This window comes from Rattus norvegicus, chromosome 7, assembly GCF_036323735.1.
Source record: "Rattus norvegicus strain BN/NHsdMcwi chromosome 7, GRCr8, whole genome shotgun sequence".
Lineage (NCBI taxonomy): Eukaryota > Metazoa > Chordata > Mammalia > Rodentia > Muridae > Rattus > Rattus norvegicus.
In genome coordinates, this window is record NC_086025.1 from 136,786,994 (window position 1) to 136,804,735 (window position 17,742).

Sequence of the window (17,742 nt, forward strand, 5' to 3'; positions counted from 1 at the left end):
TCAGAATCTATATTTTCTCATTTCATTCAACCATATATTTGTTTTCTTGGACTTCAGTCAGGAGTTTTTCTTATCTTCTTTAAATTCATTGAGATCTTTGTATATTCTTTATACTCCTCAAAGACTTAGAATACCTTTAGGATTGTCCTTTTACATCCCATGTCCTGGAGTTCATCAAGGTAGTTCTCATTGCAGAACATTTTTATAGGACTAGTAGGTTTGGGGGTCATATTGTTTTGTCTTTTCATACTATTTGTGTTTTTGTGATGACCTGTGTGAAGACTACATGACTGGTACCATACACTTCTTTCGTTAGTTGTCTGATATGAGAGTCTAGGCTGCCTGTGATAATTGATAATTTTTTGTGTTGTTGTTGTTGCTGCTCATGCTTTTTTGCTGTGGTGGTTTGAGTAAAAAATTCCCCCCATAGGCCTATAGAGAGTGGCACTATTAGGATATGTGACGTTGGATGTCACTGAGGGAAGACTTTCAGGTCTCAGGTGCTTAAGCCAGGCCACCTGTTTTCTATCAATTGGATGAAGAACTCTCAGCTTCTTCACTAGATCCATGTCAGCCTGCTTCTGGCCACCATTCTTCCAGTCATGATGATGATGGACTAAACTCTGAAACTATAACCTAATCCCAATTAAATTCTTTTCTTTGAAAGAGTTGCCTTGGTTATGGTGTCTCTTCACAGCAATAGAAACCCTAAGTAAGTCAGTTGCTTTCAGATAAGATATGAAGAGTTGGTAGGTTAATTCTTTTGATACTTGGTGTTTATTTTTCATTGTGGAGACCAAGATGATTCAGTGGTAACCAAGAAAGCATGCGAATGGAACAAATGGTTGAACATGCCTTGACTGGGTGCAAGATGTGCTAATTTACCTATACTTAATAGCGTTGGCATTGTGGGATGAGCTGGGATCTTAGGAACTTACAAGGCTGAGATGATGTACAGGTTGCATGGCTTGCACAACACCTGGGCTTTGGGGATTGTGTATGTGGGCAAGTTTCTCTGGAACTCATTAAGCTCATCAGGTACAAAGGCTATGTGACCACGGCTATATCTAAATATTTGTGGCATCTGGAGCCTGTACTGGCTGGAGAACAGGGAGAACTTACCAAGCTCCATGGGCATACAAGAGTTATGACCAAGCTGGGCCTGGAGGTTAGGAATATTGCAGGCAGGTGAAATTCCAGGCAGTTTAAGTGCACAGGTTGTGCATCTGGGCCTAGGCCTGGGGATTAGGGATTGTGTAGGCATTTGAGTATCCTGGGGACTCAACAGGTTAGGCCAGTGAAAAAGATGCTTGTGTGAGGCTAGACCTAGAGGTTGGAGGTATTATGGGGAGTCAAGGATGCACATGATGCCCAGTCTGAACTAGGCGTGGGTACTAGGGTAGAATAAGTGTATGGTACTCTGAGATACCTAACAGGGGCTAAGCCTGGAGTTGAAGATGACATAGGTGTGTCAGGATCTGTGCAATTCACTAGAAAGTTTTACTGCATACATTGTATTGAGAGTGCTTGGAAATAGGGTTCTATCTATCTATCTATCTAGCTATCTAATTAATGAGTTTTTTGTTTATTTTTATTTTTATTTTTTTGACCATGGTCTCATTGTGTAGCTCCAGCTGTCCTGAAAATTGTGATGCAGACTATACTGTACTCTGCCTTTTTATGTGCACATCTAAGTTCCACAGTCTCTGAACTGATCCTTTCTCCAACATTTTGTTGTTTGTGTGTTTTTTCATTTGTTTGTTTTGCTGCCTTGGAAATAATCAATGGCTGTCAATGGGTCAGTTTATCTCTGGGAACTCTGGGTCACTGTTTCTATACACATACTACAGTGTTAGTTAACTATGACTGTGTAGTAGTTTGAGTACAGGTATCTTCCTGCCTCTAGCTTTGTTCGTATGGTTCAAGACAGCTTGAGCTATTCAGTATCCTTTGGTATTAACATTCTATTCCTCTGAAGAGGATTATTGATTTTTTATGAGGATTATTTTGCATTCGAGTTGTTCTGGGTAGTTGTAATATTTTTAACAATTTTGATTTTGTCAACCCAGGAGCATGGGCAATATTTCTATTTTTAATATGTCTTCTTTAAATGATTTAGTAGTGTTTTAGAATTTTCACTATATTCACTTCCTTAATTAAGTGTATTTATAGGTACATTTTTAGATAATAGAAATGAGACCGCTTTTGAGATTTAATTCTGAACAAATCCATTCTCAGTGTGGTAAAACTTACTGGTTTCTATATGAATATGTATCCTGGTATTTAAATGAATTAAATTATCACTTCCAAGAATATTTTATTAGAATTTTTAGATGTTTCTACACGAGGAATCATATAATTTGCCAACAGATTCTCACACTTCCTCCCTTACTTTTATATCCCTATCAATTCTTTATCTTACCTAAGTCTTCTAGATAAGAGTTCTGGTAGTATTATATTGAATAAGTGTAATGGTATTTGCGTTGAGATACCTGCCTTCTAGATACAATTTGTTCAGCCTTTTTTCATGAAGAGATATAGATATTAAATTTTATTAAATTCTTTTTCATTGTATAATGAAATGACCAGAAAGCTTTTACTTTTTATTCTGTTCATAGTATGTTCTATGAACACAGAAACACACACACATACACACATATACACATATACACACATATACACACACACATATATACACATGCACACATATACACACATACATATACATACACACATACACGCACAAACACATATATACATACACACATATACACACATACACACATATATACACATATGCACACACATATACACACATACACACACATACACACACATACACACATACACACATATATACACACACACATACACACACATATATACAACAGACACATATACACATATACACAAATACACACACACAAATACACACACACACACACACACACACTATAACTGGTATCCCTGGGATAAACCCAATTGTGTCATCATGAATGATCTCTTTGATGTACTTCACTTGCTCTGTACTTTTGTATTGACGTTCATTAAGAACTACTGTTTCCCTTTTCGTTGTTACTGTCATGTCCTTGTCTAGTTTGGGAAACAGGGGTAACCTTGGCTTTCTAGAATGAGTTTTGAGAGATCGTCTTTCACTAAACTTTGAATAATTAAGTAGCATTACCACCAGTTCACTAAAGATTTGGTAAAATCCAGCAGTAAGGTCACCTGGTCCTGGTCTTACTTTTGCAGGTAGACTTATGAACTCTTCATATTTTCCTACTCATGAGAAAATCTACACAGCTTTAATTTCACTGAAACTGTAATCTAGGCTCTATAGTGCCCAACACAGTCTTTTTAAAGGGTTATTTTTATTTTTACATGTATTAGGTTTATCTGCAAATGTAGACATGTCCCACATATATAAGTGGTGTCTGCAGAGGCCAGAAAAGGATTTTGGATCTGGAGTTACAGACGTTTGGGGATCATTGTACGGATCATGGAAAACAAACCCAGGTTGTCTGCAAGAGCAACAAGTACCATCTCTCCAGCCCCAACAGTCATAGATTTAATAACCAAATCTCTCCTTAAGGAGCATCAACCAACTGAATGCACTATGGTGGCTAAGGATCTGACTAATTGATGAATTCTGATCAGAAGGTCAAAAGTAAAGACAAAGCCTTCAAAGCTGCAGACAATGTGTCCCTGGAAACTAATTCAGAGACAACTGGTAGGAACTTAGAGGGACATTGGTAAACAAGGAAAGTGAAGACAGGTCTATAAGATGCTGGCTTCTTATTCTCAGAAGAAACTGTAAAGAGAACAGTGAGAAGGACTAGGGGCAGGTATCAAAGCAGAAACAGAAGGATAAGGAAGAACTAAGAGACCCAATAAAACCCCCGACCCAGAGTCTGTTTACCAGAAGTCTGCTTTATGGTCCCACCCATACAGATGGGAGCTGTTGACAATAAATCTGTTACCTTTTCTTTTTCTGTGTCCTCTGTCTTTCCTGGACTTACTTGTTTCCCCCCCCCCTTTTTTTTATTGGATGTTGTATGTATTTACATTTCAAATGTCATCCTCTTTCCTGATTTCCCCTCCCAGAAACCCCCCTCCTGTGCTTCTATGAGAGTGCTCTCCCACCAACCTACCCACTCCCTCCCGCCTCCCTGCCCTGGCATTCCCCTGCACCAAGGCATCAAGCGTTCACAGGACCAAGGGTGTCTCCTCCCATTGATGCCAGACAAGGTCATCCTCTGCTACTTATGTGGCTGGAACCATGGGTTGCTTCATGTGTACTCTTTGGTTGGTGGTTTAGTCCTTGGGAGCTCTAGGGATCTGGTTGTTTGATATTATTGTCCTTCCTATGGGGTTGCAAACCCCTTCAGCTCCTTCAGTCCTTTCTCTAACTCCTCCATTGGGATCCTCGGGCTCAGTCCAATGATTGGCTGTTAGCATCCGCCTCTGTATTTGCCAGACTCTGGCAGAGCCTCCCGGGAGATAGCTATAACAGACTTTCAATTCTGTTTTTATATCATGGAATGAGCTCAGTAATCTCCTAGACTACTACCCGCAAACCTATGACAAATGATGAATATGATTGCAGTCAAGTCAGTGAAACAAATAAGGGACCAAGGTATTGTCACATCAAACACCCATCCTAATTTTGCAGTTTGTCTCAAAACTTGCCATGGTGACTATTGGAAATACAGTTATAACTGAAAAATCCAGGAGACTTTATCGCGTTAGTCAATTAAGGAAGTAGTGCACTAGTAGAAATTTCAGGAAATGGAGCTGCCTTTGTGAAAATGTTAACAGAGATTTATTCTTGAGTCAGGAAACAGGGGAAGTTGTCAGGGAAACAAGACATTTCTGTAGATTTGATGCTTTGGGAGAGAACAAAATGCCAATATTGGGAATTTTAATGAGGCTTATCTAAAAAGAAGGAAATCTAAGAAACAAAACTTGTAATTGGTCATAGAGCAGCGCTCACTCCTTAGCTGAAAGACAGAGAGGGATGCTTGATATCATGTATTAAACTTGTTTGGTGCTCAAAACAAAACTGTGAGGGAAACTTAACATTTTGTCTCATTTAATCACTGTCCCTGAGGGATTCCATCTGATGCTAGTGTATTATAGTTTGGTCAAACACCAGAATTCATTTGCTACCTTAATGACAAGTTCAGCCCTAAGACCTTCCAAGTCTGGTTGCCTATGTCAGACAGTAGCAGATTCAGGAACTTATTTCATCACTGTCATCTCTAAATCACTTCAGATAAGAATAACAATAATTCAAAAGAATTTAGAGGAATGAAACTAAACACTTAAACCACTTGGTTAGTATATTAATATAGGAAATATAGAATATTAATATTAGAAGCTCAGGCCTCTAGTGATATGCCTAATATTTATGCCCTATTTAAAGATATGGATGTTATTTCAAGTCTTTTTCAGACTTTCAATTGTGTGTTTATATCATGGAATGAACTCAGTAATCATTCAGATAAAGCTATAGTCCAATTGTTAAACAGAGCTCAAGGAAGTACCTGAGAAAAATTTGCATCTCCATGGATTTACCACACAGTCTTCATCAGCCCATACATAAAAAACAAAGGCGTTTTGATGCTGCTTGTGACTATCGTTTATTTCATAGAAGATAAAAGTTAGAGAGGAGGGAGAGAGAATAGTCAGGGTAAATAATTGCAGGAAATCAAATCAAGGGTGTTCTAATCTGGTCCAGAAAGATCAAAAGTAGAAGATACAAACTCATCCCAACGTAAATTTTTCTTTCAGTGTGTTAACCAATGCAAGCAATGCTGTAAGAGAGAAAAAGTAAGAAGATTTATTGAGTCTTCATTTTTTTGTTTTAACCTGAAGGAGGACTAACAACACTACTATGTTCAGCAGAAGCCAAAAGAAACATAAACCAAGAAACGAAAAAGACAAAAATAAACAAACAAAAACACCCACCCACCCAAAGAAAACTGTGAAATTTTCATCCCTCAAAGGTAAAAGTTGCTCTTGCTCCAGGCTCTGTCCTCTCACCCTTTCTTCCCTCTCTTCCCATTCCCTTCCTCCCCTCTTTCCACATGCTTCTCTCTCTCTCTCTCTCTCTCTCTCTCTCTCTCTCTCTTGCTCTCTCTCTCTCTCTCTCTCTCTCTCTCTCTTGCTCTCTCTCTCTCTCGCCCCTCCCCCTGCCCTGAATAAACTCTGTTCTATACTTAAAAAAAAAAAGGTGAAAGTCACAGATGTGGTGGTGGCAGAGGCCTGGAACTCTAACCTTCAGGAATTAGTGGCAGGAAAGTGAGGAATTCATGGTTAGTCTGGACTACATGGGGAAGCACTGTCTCAAATATAAACAAGCCAACCAATTTTCCTTTCCTATTCCTATCTACATACATGTAGCCTCCTATGGAGTCATTAGTCCGAATATTTTACAGAGTTTAAAAGGAGGATGATTAGCATTAATTTTTATTCTATTAGTGCACAAAGAATCCAGCTTCTCTGATTAAGAAATTATAGCCATTTACTCACTCAACATCTGCCCAGTACAGATCACCAAGCAAAATGACAAACAACAGTCCGGATATGAGAGAGGAGAAGATTCCTCAGCACCTTGTCCTCTGAGGCAAACACCATCCTCCATCACTGCCCTTTCTCTCAGAGAAAAGCTGCTCATTTGAAACCTACCATTCTTTCATTTTATATATATTCAGTATATAAACCTGGACTAATTTTCTAGAGATCTGAATCATATGAAAAATGTGAATTTTATAACAATATATCTGACTTATGCATGTAACATAATATAATAAATATAATATAGTACAATATAATATAATTGGTATCATTTTAAAGTTGAAGGGCAAGGAAAAACCCCAAATAAAAAATAATCCCTCGACCCGCGGATCCCGGCCCACAGCAGCTCTCTGCTCCCAGACCCGGTGAGAGAGAGACCCAACCGCCTGGTCAGGTGGGCACTCCTGAGGCTGCAGAGCGGAAGAGACCACCAACACTGCTCACCCCTGCCCACGTCCCTGGCCCAAGAGGAAACTGTATAAGGCCTCTGGGCTCCCGTGGGGGAGGGCCCAGGAGCGGCAGGACACCTGCCTGAGACACCGCCGGAACCTGAAAGAAACAGACCGGATAAACAGTTCTCTGCACCCAAATCCCATGGGAGGGAGAGCTAAACCTTCAGAGAGGCAGACAAGCCTGGGAAACCAGAAGAGACTGCTCCCTGCACACACATCTCGGACGCCAGAGGAAAAAGCCAAAGACCATCTGGAACCCTGGTGCACTGAAGCTCCCGGAAGGGGCGGCACAGGTCTTCCTGGTTGCTGCCGCTGCAGAGAGCCCCTGGACAGCACCCCACGAGCGAACCTGAGCCTCGGGACCACAGGTAAGACCAAATTTTCTGCTGCAAGAAAGCTGCCTGGTGAGCTTGGGACACACGGAAGCAGAATTTCTCTAGGACCGGGCACGTTCTGTGTTTACCGGAAGTCGCACACCCGCAGATCCCGGCCCGCAGCAGCTCTCTGCTCCCAGACCCGGTGAGAGAGAGACCCAACCGCCTGGTCAGGTGGGCACTCCTGAGGCTGCAGAGCGGAAGAGACCACCAACACTGCTCACCCCTGCCCACTTCCCTGGCCCAAGAGGAAACTGTATAAGGCCTCTGGGCTCCTGTGGGGGAGGGCCCAGGAGTGGCAGGACACCTGCCTGAGACACCGCCGGAACCTGAAAGAAACAGACCGGATAAACAGTTCTCTGCACCCAAATCCCGTGGGAGGGAGAGCTAAACCTTCAGAGAGGCAGACAAGCGTGGCAAACCAGAAGAGACTGCTCCCTGAACACACATCTCGGACGCCAGAGGAAAAAGCCAAAGATCATCTGGAACCCTGGTGCACTGAAGCTCCCGGAAGGGGCGGCACAGGTCTTCCTGGTTGCTGCCGCTGCAGAGAGCCCCTGGGCAGCACCCCACGAGCGAACTTGAGCCTCGGGACCACAGGTAAGACCAAATTTTCTGCTGCAAGAAAGCTGCTTGGTGAACTCAAGACACAGGCCCACAGGAACAGCTGAAGACCTGTAGAGAGGAAAAACTACACGCCCGAAAGCAGAACACTCTGTCCCCATAACTGACTGAAAGAGAGGAAAACAGGTCTACAGCACTCCTGACACACAGGCTTATAGGACAGTCTAGCCACTGTCAGAAATAGAAGAACAAAGTAACACTAGAGATAATCTGATGGCGAGAGGCAAGCGCAGGAACACAAGCAACAGAAACCAAGACTACATGCCATCATCAGAGCCCAATTCTCCCACCAAAACAAACATGGAATATCCAAACACACCAGAAAAGCAAGATCTAGTTTCAAAATCATATTTGATCATGATGCTGGAGGACTTCAAGAAAGACATGAACACACTTAGGGAAACACAGGAAAACATTAATAAACAAGTAGAAGCCTACAGAGAGGAATCGCAAAAATCCCTAAAAGAATTCCAGGAAAACACAATCAAAGAGTTGAAGGAATTAAAAATGGAAATAGAAGCAATCAAGAAAGAACACATGGAAACAACCCTGGATATAGAAAACCAAAAGAAGAGACAAGGAGCTGTAGATACAAGCTTCACCAACAGAATACAAGAGATGGAAGAGAGAATCTCAGGAGCAGAAGATTCCATAGAAATCATTGACTCAACTGTCAAAGATAATGTAAAGCGGAAAACGCTACTGGTCCAAAACATACAGGAAATCCAGGACTCAATGAGAAGATCAAACCTAAGGATAATAGGTATAGAAGAGAGTGAAGACTCCCAGCTCAAAGGACCAGTAAATATCTTCAACAAAATCATAGAAGAAAACTTCCCTAACCTAAAAAAAGAGATACCCATAGACATACAAGAAGCCTACAGAACTCCAAATAGATTGGACCAGAAAAGAAACACCTCCCGTCACATAATTGTCAAAACACCAAACACACAAAATAAAGAAAGAATATTAAAAGCAGTAAGGGAAAAAGGTCAAGTAACATATAAAGGGAGACCTATCAGAATCACACTAGACTTCTCGCCAGAAACTATGAAGGCCAGAAGATCCTGGACTGATGTCATACAGACCCTAAGAGAACACAAATGCCAGCCCAGGTTACTGTATCCAGCAAAACTCTCAATTAACATTGATGGAGAAACCAAGATATTCCATGACAAAACCAAATTTACACAATATCTTTCTACAAATCCAGCACTACAAAGGATAATAAATGGTAAAGCCCAACATAAGGAGGCAAGCTATACCCTAGAAGAAGCGAGAAACTAATCGTCTTGGCAACAAAACAAAGAGAATGAAAGCACACAAACATAACCTCACATCCAAATATGAATATAACAGGAAGCAATAATCACTATTCCTTAATATCTCTCAACATCAATGGCCTCAACTCCCCAATAAAAAGACATAGATTAACAAACTGGATACGCAACGAGGACCCTGCATTCTGCTGCCTACAGGAAACACACCTCAGAGACAAAGACAGACACTACCTCAGAGTGAAAGGCTGGAAAACAACTTTCCAAGCAAATGGTCAGAAGAAGCAAGCTGGAGTAGCCATTCTAATATCAAATAAAATCAATTTCCAACTAAAAGTCATCAAAAAAGATAAGGAAGGACACTTCATATTCATCAAAGGAAAAATCCACCAAGATGAACTCTCAATCCTAAATATCTATGCCCCAAATACAAGGGCACCTACATACGTAAAAGAAACCTTACTAAAGCTCAAAACACACATTGCACCTCACACAATAATAGTGGGAGATTTCAACACCCCACTCTCATCAATGGACAGATCATGGAAACAGAAATTAAACAGTGATGTCGACAGACTAAGAGAAGTCATGAGCCAAATGGACTTAACGGATATTTACAGAACATTCTATCCTAAAGCAAAAGGATATACCTTCTTCTGAGCTCCTCATGGTACTTTCTCCAAAATTGACCATATAATTGGTCAAAAAACGGGCCTCAACAGGTACAGAAAGATAGAAATATTCCCATGCGTGCTATCGGACCACCACGGCCTAAAACTGGTCTTCAGTAACAGTAAGGGAAGAATGCCCACATATACGTGGAAATTGAACAATGCTCTACTCAATGATAACCTGGTCAAGGAAGAAATAAAGAAAGAAATTAAAAACTTTTTAGAATTTAATGAAAATGAAGATACAACATACCCAAACTTATGGGACACAATGAAAGCTGTGCTAAGAGGAAAACTCATAGCGCTGAGTGCCTGCAGAAAGAAACAGGAAAGAGCATATGTCAGCAGCTTGACAGCACACCTAAAAGCTCTAGAACAAAAAGAAGCAAATACACCCAGGAGGAGTAGAAGGCAGGAAATAATCAAACTCAGAGCTGAAATCAACCAAGTAGAAACAAAAAGGACCATAGAAAGAATCAACAGAACCAAAAGTTGGTTCTTTGAGAAAATCAACAAGATAGATAAACACTTAGCCAGACTAACGAGAGGACACAGAGAGTGCGTCCAAATTAACAAAATCAGAAATGAAATGGGAGACATAACTACAGATTCAGAGGAAATTCAAAAAATCATCAGATCTTACTATAAAAACCTATATTCAACAAAATTTGAAAATCTTCAGGAAATGGACAAATTCCTAGACAGATACCAGGTATCGAAGTTAAATCAGGAACAGATAAACCAGTTAAACAACCCCATAACTCCTAAGGAAATAGAAGCAGTCATTAAAGGTCTCCCAACCAAAAAGAGCCCAGGTCCAGACGGGTTTAGTGCAGAATTCTATCAAACCTTCATAGAAGACCTCATACCAATATTATCCAAACTATTCCACAAAATTGAAACAGATGGAGCCCTACCGAATTCCTTCTACGAAGCCACAATTACTCTCATACCTAAACCACACAAAGACACAACAAAGAAAGAGAACTTCAGACCAATTTCCCTTATGAATATCGACGCAAAAATACTCAATAAAATTCTGGCAAACCGAATTCAAGAGCACATCAAAACAATCATCCACCATGATCAAGTAGGCTTCATCCCAGGCATGCAGGGATGGTTTAATATACGGAAAACCATCAACGTGATCCATTATATAAACAAACTGAAAGAACAGAACCACATGATCATTTCATTAGATGCTGAGAAAGCATTTGACAAAATTCAACACCCCTTCATGATAAAAGTCCTGGAAAGAATAGGAATTCAAGGCCCATACCTAAACATAGTAAAAGCCATATACAGCAAACCAGTTGCTAACATTAAACTAAATGGAGAGAAACTTGAAGCAATCCCACTAAAATCAGGGACTAGACAAGGCTGCCCACTCTCTCCCTACTTATTCAATATAGTTCTTGAAGTTCTAGCCAGAGCAATCAGACAACAAAAGGAGATCAAAGGGATACAGATCGGAAAAGAAGAGGTCAAAATATCACTATTTGCAGATGACATGATAGTATATTTAAGTGATCCCAAAAGTTCCAACAGAGAACTACTAAAGCTGATAAACAACTTCAGCAAAGTGGCTGGGTATAAAATTAACTCAAATAAATCAGTTGCCTTCCTCTATACAAAAGAGAAACAAGCCGAGAAAGAAATTAGGGAAACGACACCCTTCATAATAGACCCAAATAATATAAAGTACCTCGGTGTGACTTTAACCAAGCAAGTAAAAGATCTGTACAATAAGAACTTCAAGACACTGAGGAAAGAAATTGAAGAAGACCTCAGAAGATGGAAAGATCTCCCATGCTCATGGATTGGCAGGATTAATAAAGTAAAAATGGCCAATTTACCAAAAGCAATCTACAGATTCAATGCAATCCCCATCAAAATACCAATCCAATTCTTCAAAGAGTTAGACAGAACAATTTTCAAATTCATCTGGAATAACAAAAAACCCAGGATAGCTAAAGCTATCCTCAACAATAAAAGGACTTCAGGGGGAATCACTATCCCTGAACTCAAGCAGTATTACAGAGCAATAGTGATAAAAACTGCATGGTATTGGTACAGAGACAGACAGATAGACCAATGGAATAGAATTGAAGACCCAGAAATGAACCCACACACCTATGGTCACTTGATTTTTGACAAAGGAGCCAAAACCATCCAATGGAAAAAAGATAGCATTTTCAGCAAATGGTGCTGGTTCAACTGGAGGTCAACATGTAGAAGAATGCAGATCGATCCATGCTTATCACCCTGTAGAAAGCTTAAGTCCAAGTGGATCAAGGACCTCCACATCAAACCAGACACACTCAAACTAATAGAAGGAAAACTAGGGAAGCATCTGGAACACATGGGCACTGGAAAAAATTTCCTGAACAAAACACCAATGGCTTACGCTCTAAGATAAAGAATCGACAAATGGGATCTCATAAAACTGCAAAGCTTCTGTAAGGCAAAGGACACTGTGGTTAGGACAAAACGGCAACCAACAGATTGGGAAAAGATCTTTACCAATCCTACAACAGATAGAGGCCTTATATCCAAAATATACAAAGAACTCAAGAAGTTAGACCGCAGGGAAACAAATAACCCTATTAAAAAATGGGGTTCAGAGCTAAACAAAGAATTCACAGCTGAGGAATGCCGAATGGCTGAGAAACACCTAAAGAAATGTTCAACATCTTTAGTCATAAGGGAAATGCAAATCAAAACAACCCTGAGATTTCACCTCACACCAGTGCGATTGGCTAAGATCAAAAACTCAGGTGACAGCAGATGCTGGCGAGGATGTGGAGAAAGAGGAACACTCCTCCATTGTTGGTGGGATTGCAGACTGGTAAAACCATTCTGGAAATCAGTCTGGAGGTTCCTCAGAAAATTGGACATTGAACTGCCTGAGGATCCAGCTATACCTCTCTTGGGCATATACCCAAAAGTTGCCTCAACATATAAAAGAGACACATGCTCCACTATGTTCATCGCAGCCTTATTTATAATAGCCAGAAAATGGAAAGAACCCAGATGCCCTTCAACAGAGGAATGGATACAGAAAATGTGGTACATCTACACAATGGAATATTACTCAGCTATCAAAAACAACGAGTCTATGAAATTCGTAGGCAAATGGTTGGAACTGGAAAATATCATCCTGAGTGAGCTAACCCAATCACAGAAAGACATACATGGTATGCACTCATTGATAAGTGGCTATTAGCCCAAATGCTTGAATTACCCTAGATCCCTAGAACAAACGAAACTCAAGATGGATGATCAAAATGTGAATGCTTCACTCCTTCTTTAAATGAGGAAAAAGAATACCCTTGGCAGGGAAGGGAGAGGCAACGATTAAAACAGAGACTGAAGGAACACCCATTCAGAGCCTGCCCCACATGTGGCCCATACATATACAGCTACCCAATTAGACAAGATGGATGAAGCAAAGAAGTGCAGACCGACAGGAGCCGGATGTAGATCGCTCCTGAGAGACACAGCCAGAATACAGCAAATACAGAGGCGAATGCCAGCAGCAAACCACTGAACTGAGAATAGGTCCCCTATTGAAGGAATCAGAGAGAGAACTGGAAGAGCTTGAAGGGGCTCGAGACCCCATATGTACAACAATGCCAACCAACCAGAGCTTCCAGGGACTAAGCCACTACCTAAAGACTATACATGGACTGACCCTGAACTCTGACCTCATAAGTAGCAATGAATATCCTAGTAAGAGCACCAGTGGAAGGGGAAGCCCTGGGTCCTGCTAAGACTGAACCCCCCAGTGAACTAGTCTATGGGGGGAGGGCGGCAATGGGGGGAGGGTTGGGAGGGGAACACCCATAAGGAAGGGGAGGGGGGAGGGGGATGTTTGCCCGGAAACCGGGAAAGGGAATAACACTCGAAATGTATATAAGAAATACTCAAGTTAATAAAAAAATAATAATCCCTCATCCGGAATAAAATTTTAAACTTTTAGAAATCTACTGATGTATGCTGTAACAGTCATCCATGGAAGACCTCATCACAAAGCCATTTTCTTCTCCTATTTTTAAAATAGTCTCTAAGGAGAACAAAATTTATATTTAAGAAAAAGAAAAACCATGCACAGTTGCCATGCTACATGGAGAGACACTTTACACTTTTGATGATTTCTGCCGAAAGTACATTGTCTCTAATGGACCCTAATATTGCAGCGTGATGCAGTTAAAATTGATAACACACTCTTGTCAACTTCTGATCTTTCTGGTACTTATATAGACAATATGATGGATTTAGAAAAGAGATATAAAAGAAAAGTCACCTTACCCTCTCCCACTTCCTCCCTAAAATACACTTCACTATGGCCATGGGGAACCTAAGGAATCTATGAGTCCCATAAGGAACAAAGTTAGATGAAATATTCTTAAAGGGTTTTGGGCTGTTATTCCTCTTCTTCCTCTCCATCATCATCCCCTTCTTCCTCATCGGAGGACTCATCTGCAGTAGTGTCCTCATCACCTGAATCTTCCTGATCCTGGTCAGCAGGCGCATCACCATCGCCGGCATCACTAGTTCCATCAGAGGACTCAGCATCTTGCTGTCCATCAGTAGCGTCTGCCTGAGTTCCAGAGTCAGTGGTTCCATCAGCTGAAATTAGGAGGAAAACCTCCAAGTGAGATACTGACTCTTCTTTGGAATGATATTGGTCCCACCCAGAATTATACATTCATTCCATATTCCGAATTCACTAATTCTGTCAAATACTTCGTCTATCATATATGTTATTGCTTTATCTTTCATGACCTTACAATGACCTTGGGCAATGACACCCAACCAAGACACAAGCAAGTACTTAGTGACAGGCATGAACACAAAAATAAAACCCAAACCCAAATCCACAGAGAAACTTCTAGGCAAAAGCCTCCAATGCCAGTTCCACGAAGGGAAACAAACATCATTCTGAGACTAGCACAGTGATGCAAACAACAGGCCTCTGCTGCTGCCTCAACTCACCCTGGCAATACGTCCCAGGCCCTCACTCCATGCCACCTTCAGGAATTTGTTGTCTGTTCCAGTGACAATTGCTCTCTTTTATACACATGAGTTATATATTCAGTCCCTTAATTTGTGGAAGGCCTTCCATGCACACACATGTAAGAGTTAAGCTACAGTATCAGACTTCATGACCTGTGTCTACTGCATAAGAACAATAAATGCCTAGAGCTCCTCTAAGTCCATATCAGAGGCCTAATTATCCTCAGAGGAAGAATAGAATGATATCTTTACATTCAAAATAATTTTATAACCAGGAATGCAGCTTTCTGTGGTTTTTACTAAAATTTTCTCCCATCTCATAATATGCAAATGACATTGGTTACCGAGAGGCTATGGAGGGAAAATGGTTATGGTAGGAAGGTAATAGACTCAGGCTCACCAGTATCAGAAGTGTCAGCAGTGTCTGTCCCTGCGTCCTCTGAAGAAAAATAAGCAAAATAAGACAGAAGAACTTAAGCAACATTTTGATGAGATAGAGAATGTGAACAACACTATAGACATTTACAGCCAAGTAGATAGATTGAGGGAAGCACATGCACAGGTAAAAGAAAACCTTTGAAATCTCACGTGGTAAGTTTTGCTTCCCTGGAATAGGTCTTTAATCACCTTCTCAAATGTAGCTTATTGATCCTAACAAAGCATTTCAGTGACATGTTTAGAATAGAGGAAAAACTGGACTGAATTTGGAACTCCAGAGGAATCGACCTACCTACCTACCTACAATGATGTGCCAAAATGGAGGTGAGTGCCAGCAAGGTGACTCAGTAGGTAAAAGCTCTTCTCTTACAAGCTGGGTGATATGAGCTAAGGGGAGAGCTGACCCCTGTCTCTAATCTCCTCACATGCACCACAATATGTTTGAGACCCTGATACCATATGGCATATGCACACACACACACACACACACACACACACACACACACACACACACACACAAATGATAAAAAAATGCAATCAAGATGCAAAGTGAATAAATAAATTAATAAAAAAGAAAAAACTGCTTAAGTTTAAAAATGGAGATAGAAGCAGGTACTAGATAGGAGGACAAGAAACAGCAGCATGTAGGCATCCGTAAATTCATGTTTCACAGAGTAAGTATCTTCACACATTCTGGTCCACATTTTAAGTTAAAGTAAAAATCTTCACTTACGGCAAGAGACTAGAATAGTGGAAACACCAAGCAACACAAGGAGTGCCAGGAACTTCATGGTGACAAGTAGAAGAGCAGCAGACACAGAAGGTCAGGCTCCAATACTTGGAGACAAGGAAGACTGTCGATACCGGGGTTCCACATCGCGGGACTATATATGGAGAGCTCACCAATCAGAAGCTGCCACAAGCTGGTAAGTCAGTGACAGGAAAGTTTGGGAAGTGAAGTAAATGAGAATCAACCGCACAGCCAGAGGCCATTTAGAAAGGTCATGACTTCAAATGTTTGACAAATCCTTGATTCTGAGAACATAGGTGTCCAGTCAAGCTGTTGTCCAGTAAAGAACTTTGGCTTTCTCTTGTGTGAGGCACAGGGCTGCCATACTCATAAACTCCAACCAGCTGAAGATGTCAGCATGGTCTTCCCACTGTCTGCATTGCTCCCTTCGACATAGTACAAGTTAGAAACGAACAGAATCCTCAGCTTTGTGTCTCCTTCTAGGGAGTAATTGGGGCAGAGCTGCTGAATCCAGTGTTTTCCAGAGTGACCCCACGTGTATTCAGTAAGGGCCATCCCATCACACAGGGAGTGGGAGCCCAACACTGATGGAGAAGAACAAATATGATGCCACAGGATTTCAGAAATTCTTGTATAAAATTCAAAATGTAAGAGTAAAAGGACAGGGAAACGTAGCATTTTCAATGGCTGCACCCACTGAGTCCATTCATTAAGCTTTTCTTTTTGCTTCTCTCTTTTTTTTCTCTTCCTTCTTTCTTTCTGTGTTTTTTATGTTTTATTTTTTGCTTTGTTTTGTCTTTAACATAGGATCTCTCATGGCCAAAGCTAGCTTTCAACTTCTGATCCTCCTGCATCTACCTCTTAAGTGTTGAGGTTAAAGTTTATGTCACCACACCCAGACTTATAAATATAATTAGACTCTATGATAGATATTGGGAAAATTCTAGAAAACCAAGTACATAAATACCTCAATCTAGACATACTTCAAACAAGAACAGCAAAAACTCAAAAACCAAACCAAACTAAGAAAACCTACTGCTTTGGAAAATAAAGAAACAAATAACAAAAGGATAAAAGGTCAATGTAGCATATATGAAGGAAAAAATTTAATCAGAAATTTGTGTATGGCATTAAAGGAGGGAGAGTCTTATATTGGGGGAGGAAATGATCTAGAAGGAGGGAAAGAGGAAAAGAGAGGACCATGGAATTTTTGTGTTATGAAAGCATATGTGGAGGCTGTGTGGGAAGGGAAAGCACCGTGGAGGGGCTGAGAACAGTGGGGGTGTGAGAAAAAGCGCAGGATTTCTGAGCAGGCTGGCAGATTGTACCCACATTGTGATCCATGAAAGAAAACAGGATTATGAAAAGAGCTTTTATTCGTACAGGAGATAATCATTGAGATCGAAGGAATAAGAATCTTTGCAAAGAAGTAGGCAGGAATGTCAACAAACCATGCATCTTGGGCAATGTCTATGGAAACTACCAGGAGGTGCTTCAGTTCCAATCCCTTCTCTCCCTTCCCACCCCACTCCACTCAGCAGCACACAAATGCTGCAG

General features: G+C 40.8%; 1 protein-coding gene across 1 annotated transcript; it reads right to left on the minus strand.

Annotated features, from left to right (window-relative positions):
- Window positions 1-5,623: 5,623 nt before the first annotated feature.
- LOC134479615 (mucin-like protein 2) lies at window positions 5,624-16,280 on the minus strand. The gene is made up of 4 exons (XM_063264378.1): window positions 16,168-16,280; window positions 15,397-15,435; window positions 14,481-14,609; window positions 5,624-5,816 (listed from the first exon to the last, which is right to left on the minus strand). Exons 1-4 carry the CDS (start codon window positions 16,223-16,225, stop codon window positions 5,767-5,769), a joined length of 276 nt encoding a protein of 91 aa, XP_063120448.1. The 5' UTR covers window positions 16,226-16,280; the 3' UTR covers window positions 5,624-5,766.
- Window positions 16,281-17,742: the final 1,462 nt, after the last annotated feature.